General features: G+C 35.6%; 2 protein-coding genes across 2 annotated transcripts; one reads left to right on the top strand and one right to left on the bottom strand.

The window, feature by feature from the left end:
* Window positions 1-2,584: 2,584 nt before the first annotated feature.
* On the top strand, window positions 2,585-5,495 carry LOC143459037 (metal cation symporter ZIP14-like). The gene has a single exon (XM_076955997.1). It carries the CDS (start codon window positions 2,603-2,605, stop codon window positions 4,133-4,135), a length of 1,533 nt encoding a protein of 510 aa, XP_076812112.1. The 5' UTR covers window positions 2,585-2,602; the 3' UTR covers window positions 4,136-5,495.
* A 1,441-nt stretch (window positions 5,496-6,936) lies between these two features.
* Window positions 6,937-8,452, bottom strand: LOC143459038 (26S proteasome non-ATPase regulatory subunit 14). Its single transcript, XM_076955998.1, has one exon. It carries the CDS (start codon window positions 8,375-8,377, stop codon window positions 7,442-7,444), a length of 936 nt encoding a protein of 311 aa, XP_076812113.1. The 5' UTR covers window positions 8,378-8,452; the 3' UTR covers window positions 6,937-7,441.
* Between the last annotated feature and the right edge of the window lie 5,493 nt (window positions 8,453-13,945).

Here is a 13,945-nt window from a genome sequence, read left to right as displayed (position 1 = left end):
TCTCCCGATGTCATCGATTGCAGCCTACCGTTTTTAGTAGCTCCCTGCGATTGATGATGTCTTATGGTTGCTGATTAGTGAATTAGAGAGGCAAGGTCATATTATATTGTTTATTTTTCGTCATTGTTTGTTGGAAACGAAAAATATATGGCTAACCAATAGGCCTATAACGTGTTAAAAGATTCCACCAATAAACAATGAGCAGGAAAAGCCAAAGCCAAAAGGCTTAAAATGTACAAGAATAATAATGTAACCAAATGATAAAGATGAATAATTAATAGTTTGCATGACCACTCAACCCAACATACAATAAGTAAGTTAAAATATACAACAGCAAAACCGCGTTCATAAACGTATGTAACAAGTTATATAAAATTCGATACTGATGCAATGCGGTAACTAAACTACAAATAAGCTGATAAACAGACATCTAAAGATTAAAAATGTACACTTTTCTTGAAAAAAGTCTGTAGTGGCTTGGGAGCCACACCCAGTACCATTATATCAATTGTGGAAACATATGCGCCAGTTAAACATTGTTCATTGATAAACCTACAGCTAGCATTTAATATTTGCAATGCAGATGCAATTCGGCTGCAATCGCATCATTTACAAACTGCAATCATTATGCAACATTGGAAACTTGCACTAAATAACTTTATGTGAAAGCGCCGTTTAGTACGTTACCAGGTGATTTCATAACATCCGAGCTTTAACTGTAAATAATTCCCATTGCCAACGCTTTGTGCTTATCGTTTGCGCGTTTTGAAATGTTCGTGTATATGGTGTTGAATATTTCCGTTCACAGCGCTCTACGCTGATATAAGATTAAACTTCTGTGCGTGTAAGCGCCCAGACAGAGAGATATCGAATCGTACGAACGTATTACGTCAGTCGTGTTAAAATGTAATTCGTTAGACTTGTTTTAATTGGTGAATGCTAAGTTTGTGCTTGTGTCATAATAATCGGAACCTGTACAGTTCCTACAATAAAGGATTGTTTCTGATAAACTGTATCTGTTAATCGTAATAGCTTTCGGCTAGTAACAGTAGTAACACGTTAAGGTTAGAGATTTCTAACCGCACGCAACCACGGAGTCAGATCATTAATTCGGCAGGTAACCTAAGTCCGAATAGCTAGTTAAATCAACCAGCGACCCCCGCAAGTCCACGTCAGCTATTCACTCTGTTGAAAAACTTAAATGCTATTGGAACTTCACGTACAGCGCAGTATGTCAGTCACAGAGCAACAAGCAATAGCAGGATGCTATAGGAAAACAACAGTCTGCAGCAGCCGCCTTTTGGTTACGACCCAGCCTCAAACAATGATCTTGCAGGTCACGCACGGGTGCGCACAAATTATATTCATTCATCATTTGCCACGGATTACAATTTCCTGTTTATCTGCTCCAAATCCGACTGCAAGATAGACCGTTTTTTTGTTTTCCTGACCAACCAGATTTACGAGGTTATAGCCTAGCTTACGGATGGTCGTATGATGTGGTAATTGCTCAGTGCTAGGTTTTGACTAGGCAGTACAAAAATACAGGAGCGCTAGATTGACGAAATGCTATTGCTGGTAACCATAGTATTGCATATGCTATAATCACAGACATCGTATGGCATTGTTGTAATGAGTTGAGTCATTGATTTAAATTGAGCGAAACGTCCCTTGAGTCATGCTATGACAATGGTAGTGGCAATGAATGAAGCTTATGAAGGTAGCTAACAAAATCGGGGTCTCGTGCACAACCGAAACAGTGATGTCACAACCTATACCTACACAGTGATGTATTTGTATTCTAGGTTCTAGTCTAGAACCCTGCTGCTCAATGACGTCCGCTTCTGCCTGTCTGGACAAGACTTTAAAATCAAAAATTTTTTAAAACTTACCCTTCTCTGAAAAAAATACCAACCAGGATAATCTGAAGACAGTTATGACTTCGTGCTAGGCCTAACCAAGATGTTTGGAAAACTAGGTTAAACGAGTTGAATCGACTTGAGTCAGAAAAAATTGGTGTTAGGACAATACAATTCTGCAGGTTTATCATTTCAGTCGCAGACTTGGTACTGGGGAGTAATCATGAAACTTTCCAATTGGAAGCATTACATTCAGTTTTTTGTTGACTGATATACTAGTAATGGTTTTTATATTTTATTTGACTGTAATTCAATTGATGGTTTTGGTCAGGGAGTCTGAGTGGCCCAACTTAATCCAACCAGGGGCCATAAATGAGAATGTGCTAACATTCAAAGGCCATGTGTCGAAATATGGCTGAGTTTTTGATCAATGCTTAAAGCCCAAACAGAGTTAAATGTTGTTAGTAAATCTACTAATCTGGTTAAAAAAAACAACAAACCTAAAACAATTATGCATTTAATTATAACATTTAATCAAATGGGTATAAACCGGTGTAAGCCATGGCTTAATTTTATGTATTTTTGTTTTTTATGGTGTTATTAATCAAGACCTAATGGTATTAGTTTAGGAAATCTAAGTTTAACTTACATAAATGATTTCCCGATTCCAAAGATAATAAAGATTGCTTTAAGTAGGTTCCTCACATTTAAATTTTTCAGAAACATCAGAAATAATAGGAAATATGAAACTTCTATATCCAATTGTGTTGTTTGTTTTGCACAAAGTTTGCAGTGCCACCGTCAACTACATGGATGAATTCAGTTTATATGATGAACTTTGTGTTTCATTTTCTGCCGAGGTTTCAATGAATAATTCATATACATACTTTGTTGAAAAATATGGCAACAACACTTCACACACATTCAGTGTTATCCAATTGCAAACCATGCTGCAGACATTGTTGCAACGTATTTTAGTTACCGGTGATGAGTTTTCTGATGACGCAGTTAAGTGCTTAACTGTAAACATTATGAAACAGTTAGAAGATCAAAAAAATCCAGGTTCAGTTGATATCAGACAGTTTTATTACCTGTGTCCCACTGTCTTGCAAGTCCTTGACCATCATATGTCTGAAGGTGAACGTCATCATGAAGTTAGTGCAGCTGACATGTCTCTGTCTAGGAGTGCGATTTGGGGATTTAGTATTTTATCTGTGACTATTATTAGCCTTTGTTCTCTTGTTGGAATCAGCTTTTTGCCGCTGATGAAATCAAAAGTTTATGACAAAATATTACTCTACCTTGTGACTCTAGCTGTGGGTGTACTTTCCAGTAATTCTATATTCCAATTGATCCCTGAAGGTTTTGGCATTGATGGTGACCCAATGACTGTTTGGCGGTCAGCAGTTATTTTTGGTGGGTTTTATTTGTTTTATCTCACTGAAAATATTTTGGAGAAGATTTTTGATACTTCTCATAACCATGGTTCAGATGAAAGTCATGAAAAATCTGTTGCATACATTTCTACTTCTGAAGAATCTCATTCACAATTAAAGTTCCATGATGATGTCGTTGTGCAGGTAGTCAACAGTGAAAATGTTGGACAATTTAAGAACTGTAACAATGTATCTTCTGACTGCAGTCACGACACTTTGCTTCATCGAATATCAGGTAAATGTGATGATTGTGAAGAAGACCAAGGTTTACCGTCACATTCATTGCATCGTGAGAGTGTGACGTCCATAAAAAAAAAGAAAAAGACTTGCTGGATATTTAGAAACTATAAATCTATAAAGACAGTTGCGTGGCTTATAACAATTGCTGATGGAATCCATAATATGATTGATGGTTTGGCAATTGGGGCATCCTATTCAACATCAGCATTGCAAGGTTTGAGCACATCTATTGCAATCTTTTGTGAAGAATTTCCACACGAGCTTGGTGACTTTGCTATATTAGTTAGTGCTGGAATGACCATTAAGCAAGCTGCCTTTTACAATTTTACATCAGCCTGCTGCTGTTATATTGGCATGGTTGTTGGAATTCTTGTTGGCCACGATGTATCTGCTGCAAGGTGGATATTTGCCTTAGCTGGTGGTGTTTTTTTATACATTTCTCTTGCCGGAATGTTACCTGAAGCACAAGCTCAGGCAGAGAGTAAGAAGCTTCGTCAAACACCATGGTTGTGTCTGTTCATAAAAAACTTTGGATTGTTATCTGGATTTTTAGTTATGTTTTTGCTGACTTTATTTAAAGACAGAATAAGGTTTGGATAATATATGCCTATACATCGGTAATGTATGAATTGCTTGTGCTGTTTGTTCTTTTTAAAAATCATGTGTGAAAATGTTTAAAAAATTTGTCGCACAGGTGCATCGTTTAATGTTTGAATTTTATCTAACACTTGTTGATAAAAGGGCTTTTCAAAATTTTCCATCTGCAATGCTTTTGTTGGTATATCTGGAAATGTTGCATGTTGTACTCTACCCTCTTTTAAAATCTTGTAGCATAAAACTATTAGCACGCATTACCAATTGGCACAGAAAAGAGCGCGAGCGATGATAGTATTCCATATATTCTAAGCAGTAGTTTAATAATTATTTAAAAATGCTTCTAGCATCATTACCACATATACTTGCCACATACGTAGCATGTACTAGTACTTGCACTGCTGCAAAAATACAGCCCCCAAAATAGTCCTTATTTAATATGCATTGCTTCACGTTTGATTTAAATTATCATGAAATTTGTCTATTTGATTGAACTGTGAATGTCAGATATGTTGCCAATAGACATATTCTTTACGTCAACGTCTATAATAGTGAGATTGCTTAATATAAATTTCATGTTTAAATCTTTATAGTTTATTGCTCTGAAGCCACCAACTTTTAGGTGTTTGTATAGAATGTTTATAAAGAGGTCAATACCTACATAATTCATTCTGTTTTAGTTTTCCATCTTTGAAGTAATGTGGTACTTTGTATTGTTTTCCTGTGTGCAAAGAACAGAATACCACTTTTGATCCTGACGACTATATATCACTGTACCCTTAACAACTCCAAACATTTTTGCTGCATAGCTTGTTGTATGTTATTTATACGTATTGTACAATTGTAATGTACATATTTCAGTGAGTTTTTGTAGATGTTGCATTATGTATATAGAACTGTACGGTACGTGTATACCCAGTATGTATAAAGAAGTGTATTGATAATGTCCATAAGGAGATATTGTACTTGCATACACAAATTATGGATACCAACTTATTCAATTTTTATGTTTTGTGTAATTTTAATAATTGCATGAGCATAGTATGAGCTCAGTTTATCATTTATGTATTTTGCTAATCCTTCGTCATTTTTTGAAAAACTTTCTCACCAACATTTGGTTCACCAAATGACATCGACATTTGCATTGTATAAACTATGAGCCATGCTCCAGAAGCACTAAAGCACCGGATTATTATGTTATCTTTTCTTTCACTGTTGCAATAACAACCTAGTAATGTTTTGCCAGTGTCTTCATTATATTTATTATGACTATACCATTTTGGATGAGAGATTTTTTCCTACAGTTCTATTTTTATCTATTTATTTTATTGTATAAGGGTCAGAAATAAATTGGTTTCATCATAAAGTTTAACCGAGAATAATGATCCTCATTTCCATGTAAGTTAAGCTTGTATCAACCTGTTCTCATCTACAGCGAAGGCAGTTTTATAAAATGGGCTATTTGCTGACTTTTGTCACATTTTTGGCCGTTTTTGTTGTTTTTCCTTTTCTCTTAGCTTTGTTTCTTGCTATATTACGCTACACTACACTTGCTACAAAATTTTTCATTGTTTGAAAATAGTATCAAATGTACGAGGTCTGTCGAAAAAGTATCCAATCGTACCCCCTCCCACTAAAAGATAATGATGCTAAAGAAAGTAATGCTGACCTGTTTCTTTGTTTTTTGTGGAATTGTGCATCACAGGTATGTAAGCAAACAATCAACAAAGAGTGTTACTTGGAATTTTCACATCACTTTCTTTTGTGATAATGTGCAAAGCAGCCAGACATATGGACAGGGAAGAACTGGCAATGCTCCTGCTCATTTCGCCCATGTGATCCTAGGGTTTCTGGCAAAGAATGACGGCACTTGTGTGACAGCCTCCTTATTCTCCTAATTTGGCACCATGCAACTTCTGGTTGTTGCCAAGCTCAATACCACACTAAAAGGGAATCGATTTCAAACACAAGAAGACATTATGGAAAGTCGACATTGAGCTTTGCAAAAGCAGAAGAGCATTATGAAGGACATTAATAAAAATTTCTGAAATTTATTGTGTTACGTTTTTACACTCAAGTCCAATACTTTTTGGGCAGACCTTGTATATCAAGGGTATGAAACTGGGCAGTGCCTAGTAATGTTTTGCCGTCTCTCATCAAACCCTAATTCTACTTGGACATTCAGCTGAAGTGCATCATACATGGCCATACCAGCACTGTTCATGTGTGGGACAGTTATGTATAGTTGTCCACAAGTTTTACAATAGGTGCTTTGAGACGTTCAGATATGAGCTAAGTTGAAATAAAAAGCTTTCACAGAAGTAATTAATCTTTATGAAGACACTTACGATTCACATTACTTTTTATTATGACACTACCTCAATATTTGTGCACAACAATAAAAAGCTGTGTCCTTTTACTTTACTAAAGTGCCACATAACAATGCTAAATGAGCTCGTATGTACTTGCGCCTGTGAGCACTGATTTTGACTAACATACTGTAGTACAGAAGAATTTTAGGGAAATTTTGTTTCCTGCTTAGATACCCTCTTAATCTTAACTCTATACACCAGTAGCAGTATGTAATGAGACTTTAAGAGTCATTGTTGTACATATTTTTTAATACTGTGGTCACAAAAGATGTTGACTGCCTGCAGATATTATCTTCAAAATAATATTTTATAAATTTATTGAACCAACTATTGTGCCAATTGATAAACTAATGCTGGGTTATGTGGATTAGTTAACTGAATCATGTTTTCTTCACTCCCTTTGACGTGCTTATCTTGTTGAAGCACAATATTGGATGACACTCTATAATAATTTATTGCTTCTAATACACTTTTGTCTGGTAAGTCGTAATTCAAGTAAGGAGGACCAAAACCTTTTTATGTATCAAAGGGCAACATTCCAAAGAGCATCATATAGTTTTATAGTTATATATTTCATTAATCGTTGAAAAATTCTGTCATCCTTAAACGTTTAATGTCTTAAAGAGTTTTATAGTAACTGTTAAAACTTGGATTGGATGACTATACAGCAATTATTAAGAAGGTGAGTTGCCCTTAGCAAGCCAACACTGTTGCAATACATTTTCCCAAATATTTAATCATAAAATATCCTAATATTAAAGGTGAATCCATATGCACTATGTGATAAAAAGCACTAAGTAACAATGCATGGGCAAACGAAATTTGGATCTTTTTAACGAACACAGCCATATTGAACAGGAATGCCAAAAAGGTACAAAAATGGCATTATACATTCACAAACCACTATTTTGCTATGGAGGTGCTGGAGCCTCAGAAAGAATTACTTGAAAACAACAGTATCAATCATAGCACCAAGACATTGAACTATGTTTGATGTCATCAAGCTATCTACTTTTTCTTCGAGGTGTCTTTTTGGGTCTTGCTTTCCTACATTTTTTATTGCCAACTGTTGTGGAGTCATTTTTTCCTCCTCTTCCAAAGCTTTCTTGTAGTTTTTTGCCAATTGCAGCATGTTTTGACTTGTCTTTTCATTCATTTTGCAGTGCTCTGAGTAATCTCCCAGTGTGAGGTTGTCAATCCAGCTCTGCTTGTGTAAGTTGAGCAACATTTTTTGTTCGAGTTCATTCTTACGGTGGTTGATTGCAATTGAATAATAATGCCTGTTTAAGCCATGAATTAAAGCCTGTATAGATGGCTTCTGCAAATGACCTAGATTTGATGTTGTTTGCCGAGGCTCCTGTCCAAGGACCATTGTGTTAGGGTTAATCAATCGAAAAGCATCAATTACAACTTTTCCCTTTACACTTTGAATTGGATCAACTACAACTGCAACTGCTCTCTCTGACAAAGCTTCGAAGCTTTGCTGTGTGTTTATATCAACACCAGACAACCAGCATCCAAATCCAGGATGAGAGTGGTACCAGCCAACAACCATTTCTGGTCTGCCAGTTTGTTTGAGCATGTCAAGCATTTTTGCTTGGAAAACAGGATCAACAGCCTCCACACTCACACCAGTACCAGACTGTGGCATTGCAAAGACATCGATCACACGTACTGTGTAGTCGTCAACAAACTCTCCAAGCATAAGACCCATGACTTCCATTGGAACGCCAGCTCGCCCATGCTTTAACATTTTCAAAAGAGCAAGTGATGATATGTAAACCTGCTCAGCTGTGTCAACCATCGGTGCATCTGCTGCTTGCGCTTGGCCTAAACCTCCTAAACCACTACCACCCATTCGGAGTAATCTTTCCATTTTTCTGTGGGTTATGTTATGTATAATAGGACTAAATTTTAGTGTGTATCTGTGGAGAAACAAATAGATTTGATATTAAAATGTTCAACAGTAGAATACGATTTCCCATCGCTTCAAGTATGATCTCTATTTCCTTCTTATGTATTTAGTAGTTAGACTAAATTTTTTTTACAGTTTATTATGGAGTGTGAAAATTAACACGTCAAGATTTCTAATCAGTACTGTGTATGATTGGTTCAAAATATTTCACCAATGGATAAATAGATAAACAAGTAATCACTAACCAGCTATTTATACAAGTTGACATACTGACACTTGCATGAAAAAACTGTCCTTACTCCCTTTTTCATATTACAGTAAACAATGTTGATCAATAAATTTATGATTAGAGGCAGTTTACATACATTGCAATTAGCAAGTTAAAGTTTGCGCAGAATTAATTATCATAAAACCCAAGATTGTGTTATTCGTAATTACATTATTTATTCGTTTGTCATGCCCAAAATTTTAGGGGTGGGTATACAAAACCAAATTACCATAAGAATTGTCTGGCATCTTTTTTGACAAGTATTGCAACCGATTTAAAACAACAGCTGATAAACTATGTTTAAGACTGCGTGTTTTGTAATTGTTTTCATTTTTTAAACATAGCGACTGTTTCACCACAAGTAGGTTACACAACCCATCGTTAAACATAGGCATCTAGGTTAGAAGAATGGGGATGCAAAAATTGATTTAAGCTATTTAGGATTTAATTGAAGTTAAATTTAAATTAGAAGGAAGATTTACGTTACTATGTTATAAATTAAAGTTAGGTTAACAAAAATCCATAAAAATAGCTTTAAACGTATGCCTTTTTCTGGTTATATAGTGATGGCCTTTTTTATATTGTATATTTTAAGTATGTACACAAAATAAAAAAAATTTTAATAACATTTAACCTAAAACTTCCAACAAAAACTGCCATATTTTCAGTTTTAACTGAGCACATGCTAAAAGTTTTTTCATGACATCACCAATTGCAGCGTGCTGTTTTTAAGTAGCACCCTGCAATTGGTGGTGTCATGTACTTGCTGATTAGTAGGGCCCGCAAAAGTCAATAAAGTCAAAAATTTTTAAGGACCTCGTCTGACCACGAATCAAAGAATAAAGTTGTTTTCAGCACCTAGGGGATTGTTTCTAAGAAGTTTATAGGTCAAAATAAAGTCAAAATTTACAATAAAGTCAAAATTTGTCAAAATATGGCTTTTTACAAAGTTTTTGTGTTTCTTGAGAGTAATTCTTGTAAAAATCCTCGTGGAAGCATTGTAAATCAGGAACTGCGACACAATTAAACCATATTAACCCATAAAAGCAGGAAATAAGTCACAATGCCCACTTGGATCAGCAGTAACTTTTATCGCAAATTGTCCATTGTTTATTCATTGTTACGTATTTAAATAATTCTTATAAAACACTTCCTCTTCATAAACGTGGTATTTTCGAAGATCAACAGTTTGGATTTTAGGAATAGCCTACTGACATTCTGTAATACAAAAATGCCCAAGCAAGCTAAATCGTCTTCAGCAAAAGTTAGACAGATTTGTCGAGAACTCCCGGGAGTGATTTAAGGTGCAATTTTTGCGAGGTTATAGTGAAGTGCGATAAAAAGTATTTTGTTGAAAGCCACAGGAAAAGTAAACGCCATCAAGCTGGATTGGAGCAACAACAAGCATTCCCTGTTTAATTTGCTGTTTATTAGAATTTACCATGCGGAGAAAATCGAGGCAAAGTGCCCTTTTCACAAGGACAAAATAACACAAGCTACCTAAATCTATCGCCAAAAAACACGACGCACTTTTTATAATCCATAAAACACCTTGACTTTTCAACAAAATATTACGTTTAGGTCTGAAATTGACAAAATATTATGTTTGGGTAACTGGAGGAAGAACTGTGGCCTCTACAAATAAGCAATTTCGTTAGGTCAAAATAAAGTCAAAATTTGATAAAAATAAAGTCAAAAAAAAATTTTTTTAGGTCAAAATAAAAATGGCCCTACTGATTAGTAATTTGAAGAGGCGGGGTCATTATCATAAGAACGGCTGTTATTGTTGTACAGCAGCTGGCTGTTTTCAAATAACACCCTGCTTTTGACTGCTTACTGCTCAGTAAATAACATGCTGCTGTTCATGACGTAATGAACAGCAGACTGCCATTGCTCGATTAGCATTCTGCTGTTGTTGGCTGGCGAAAACTTCACAGCTCACTGTTTATCAAAGGTATCAAGACGTAATCATAATTTACGTTATCCTCACCCACACAACCAATCTTTAAATATATCGTAAGTATTTAAATATATGAAACAAACAATAACACAATATTCTTTTCTAAAAATTAATGTACAGTTTTCTTGGAAAAAATCCACATCAGCCGCACACTTTGTTGAAAAACTAGGCGTAGCCTGCTACTGATTACAAAGAGCAGCCTGTATGTCACTGTGTTAGCAAGCAGTAGCACGGTGCTAGCTATTGGAAAAACAGCAGGCAGCTATTTAACAACATCCGTACTTTTGGTTACGACCAGGTGCCTCCAAAATACAGGTTCGCTAGGACTGTTTGGATCGCCTAGACCGCATAAACGGTAAAATCGAATTAAAATTTTTTTGAAACTATGCATTTATTTAGATGATTCTATAGTATTTTAAACATATTTTTTAAAACTTGCTACAAATGAAGCGCAAATTTTCATGTTAATGTTTAATAGGCAAATGATTTGGTTTTACATTATTATGGTCGTTTTCACACCATAATCACATAAAACAACACACAACGACTAAAAAGAGGGCAAGTATTACAAAGTTATAATTGTTGATAAATTACAAATGGTAAGCATATATATGGTGAAGCACAATTTAATGTAAGGAAGTTACAATGACTACGTCAGATCAACTATGATGCAAGATTAGTTTCGCAAACAGCTGCGAAACAGGCGCTACGATGTTAACATGTTGAACAAGTTATGAGATAATACAAAAAATTATGACATAATAATGTGTCAATAAAGTACTTAATCCTGATAGAAGAATGCAAAGCAATGGAGACCAATCTGTACTTTTCTATAGGTTTACTATTAGCTTAAGTGCAAAAACACGAATTATTAAACCGAGCCCATTCTAAAAATTTTCCGTTGTCAAAATTTGGGGGAAAGGCAAAGGTGTCCTCTCGTCTCCATAGCTACGCTTCTACAGTTACCGAAATACATTATCGTATTAAATGCCCTTTCACCATAATGTGTCAGTATAGTAACTAATAGTGAAAACATCAACATATTATCACTGCAACAAAATGCTTGTATTTCCTGTACGTTTGAAGGCAAGAAACGGACATAAATCATAAACAGTGACACGCAATATACAGTAGAATTCGCAAATAAACAGATAACCGTATATATCAGATGAAAAGTCTAGTCTGGATGATTTCCTATTCTTTTTAATGTATTTCAACTCGCTTAAAACAGATCCGTTATCAAATAAAGCGAATACATTCTCCAGTCCCTTTGAAAAAAAAATGTAAAAGACTTCCCATATAACGGATCGATTCATCATTGCAAAAAAATCGATTGTTGACAGTACAATTGCTATTGTCACAAAAAACTCGTGCCTTATTTTTCATACTTGATTCGATCTTTCACTTGTATTGCGTTGTACTGTATTGTATTAACCATTATGCTAAACATTTTCTTTCACATTGAAATAGTCCACAGAAAAAAATAGAGTACAGTATGTTGTTTCTGACTCAAAAAAATCTTGTAATTAACTCTGGTGTGAGCCTGCCTGGTGTGCCGAGGGTCAATTTAATATATAACGGAAAACAGAAATAAACGGATAAATACCGCTGGTCCTGACTTGTCCGTTATATGCGCGTTATATTGTATTACATATTTTTGTTCTATCCAATAAGATTATCGTGTTTAATCTTATGTGTGTGAAACCTTTGCAGTCTGGCTGAAAGCCGTTCGCGAACTGGTTGGGGACGCTATTTTAGAATACGAAAAGTGCCATCTTGGACATACATGCAAAGCCAAGATTGAACAACACTCAGGTCTATTAAACATTGATGTGAAAATTTGTGCTTTATTGGCAGCATCTTTTCATGTTTAAAATATTGTAAAATCACCTAACTAAATGCACGATTTCAAAATATTTCAATTCAATTTTACAGTCCAAGTCAACATCTATATTTTGGAGACAACCATTTCAACCTTGCCTCCAAATTTCAATGAGAATCAATGAAAACTTATCGAGCACACAGGATTTTGTGATAAGGAGTCATGTTAGGATAGATAAATTTACAGTTTTAACAATAAGTATTAGCCTGGCAGGCTGGATATGAACTGAAGGAAGATTGAATAGGTGCATCCTTGACTAGCTGTGTCTGCACACACGGAATGTTGGCGAATCCTGTGGCCATAAAATACAGACCGGCCTCACTGTACCCTAAATGTGCTTATTGTATGGTATAGCGGATAGCCTATTGAACAAAGAAAATTCGGCCCGCGGTCGTCAGTTCTCGTGCTTATCTATAGCCCTTTGTGAAAAACGTTTGGTAACGCCTGCCCTGTCTATACACTCTACAAATCTACAGTAGGCCTATGGCCTTAACTGACAGACTGATGGCAGGATGCGAGTCAGGCTGTCATGGGTATCACAACGGTCAGAGGATTGTGCTATGGGTATAGGTCTAGTACAGACTTGGCCTCAACCAGTAAACGCTTTGCCGCTCATCGAAATAGGAGAATACAGTAAAAATTTAGAACTGAAAAAAAAATTCTCATACCATCAAATCTGATATTGTGAAACCACAAAAGCGGCATCTGAGTGATCTGACTTCGCCTTTCTGAGTTATCAAAAATGCTTAGACATCGCATAGAAAACTTATTTACAAAAAATTTTCCACCACAGGCAGAATGTTTATACACATTCATCTTATTTTTTGTCTTCAATGTGGTAGACGAAAAATTGTGTTGATGCAGGTAGTCACAAACATATTAACAGTTATTTACAGTAATTTCCACAATTTGGACAAGTAAATGTGACAAAGACTCGAGGGCAAAAACGTGCATTACGGACCAATAAGAGAATGTAAAAACGTTATCAGCGCCAGTACGCCATTAAACCCAAATTACAAACACATTACTTAAACTAAAATTAACACAAAAACTCGTAATTTAAGCACATTTAATATGAAACAATTGTTACGCTGATAGTTTAGCAGGACATAAACGTTGTGCCACGGTCAAGATGGAGCTGACGCTGTGTGTCTGGATGGAAGAAGAAAAACCCCACCATTTGTTCGGAGTCCCGTTCTGGTGGTCTGTGTACGCCAGGGGTGTCAAACTCAATCGCACCAGGGGCCAAATCTCAAAATTTATTTAACGCCGCGGGCTGTAAGGATGATAACTGATTGAACGTTTCGTAACTTGACGTGACTTGATTGAACGTTTCGCGACACAAGTACATGAATTGGAACAGGCAGCAAAACAACACCAAATTTTTTATGTTTAAAGCTCGGTTTATTACTTTTCTTC

This window comes from Clavelina lepadiformis, chromosome 5, assembly GCF_947623445.1.
Source record: "Clavelina lepadiformis chromosome 5, kaClaLepa1.1, whole genome shotgun sequence".
NCBI lineage: Eukaryota > Metazoa > Chordata > Ascidiacea > Aplousobranchia > Clavelinidae > Clavelina > Clavelina lepadiformis.
The sequence above is the reverse complement of the archived record's forward strand: the minus strand, read 5'-3'. Positions and strand labels throughout refer to the sequence as shown.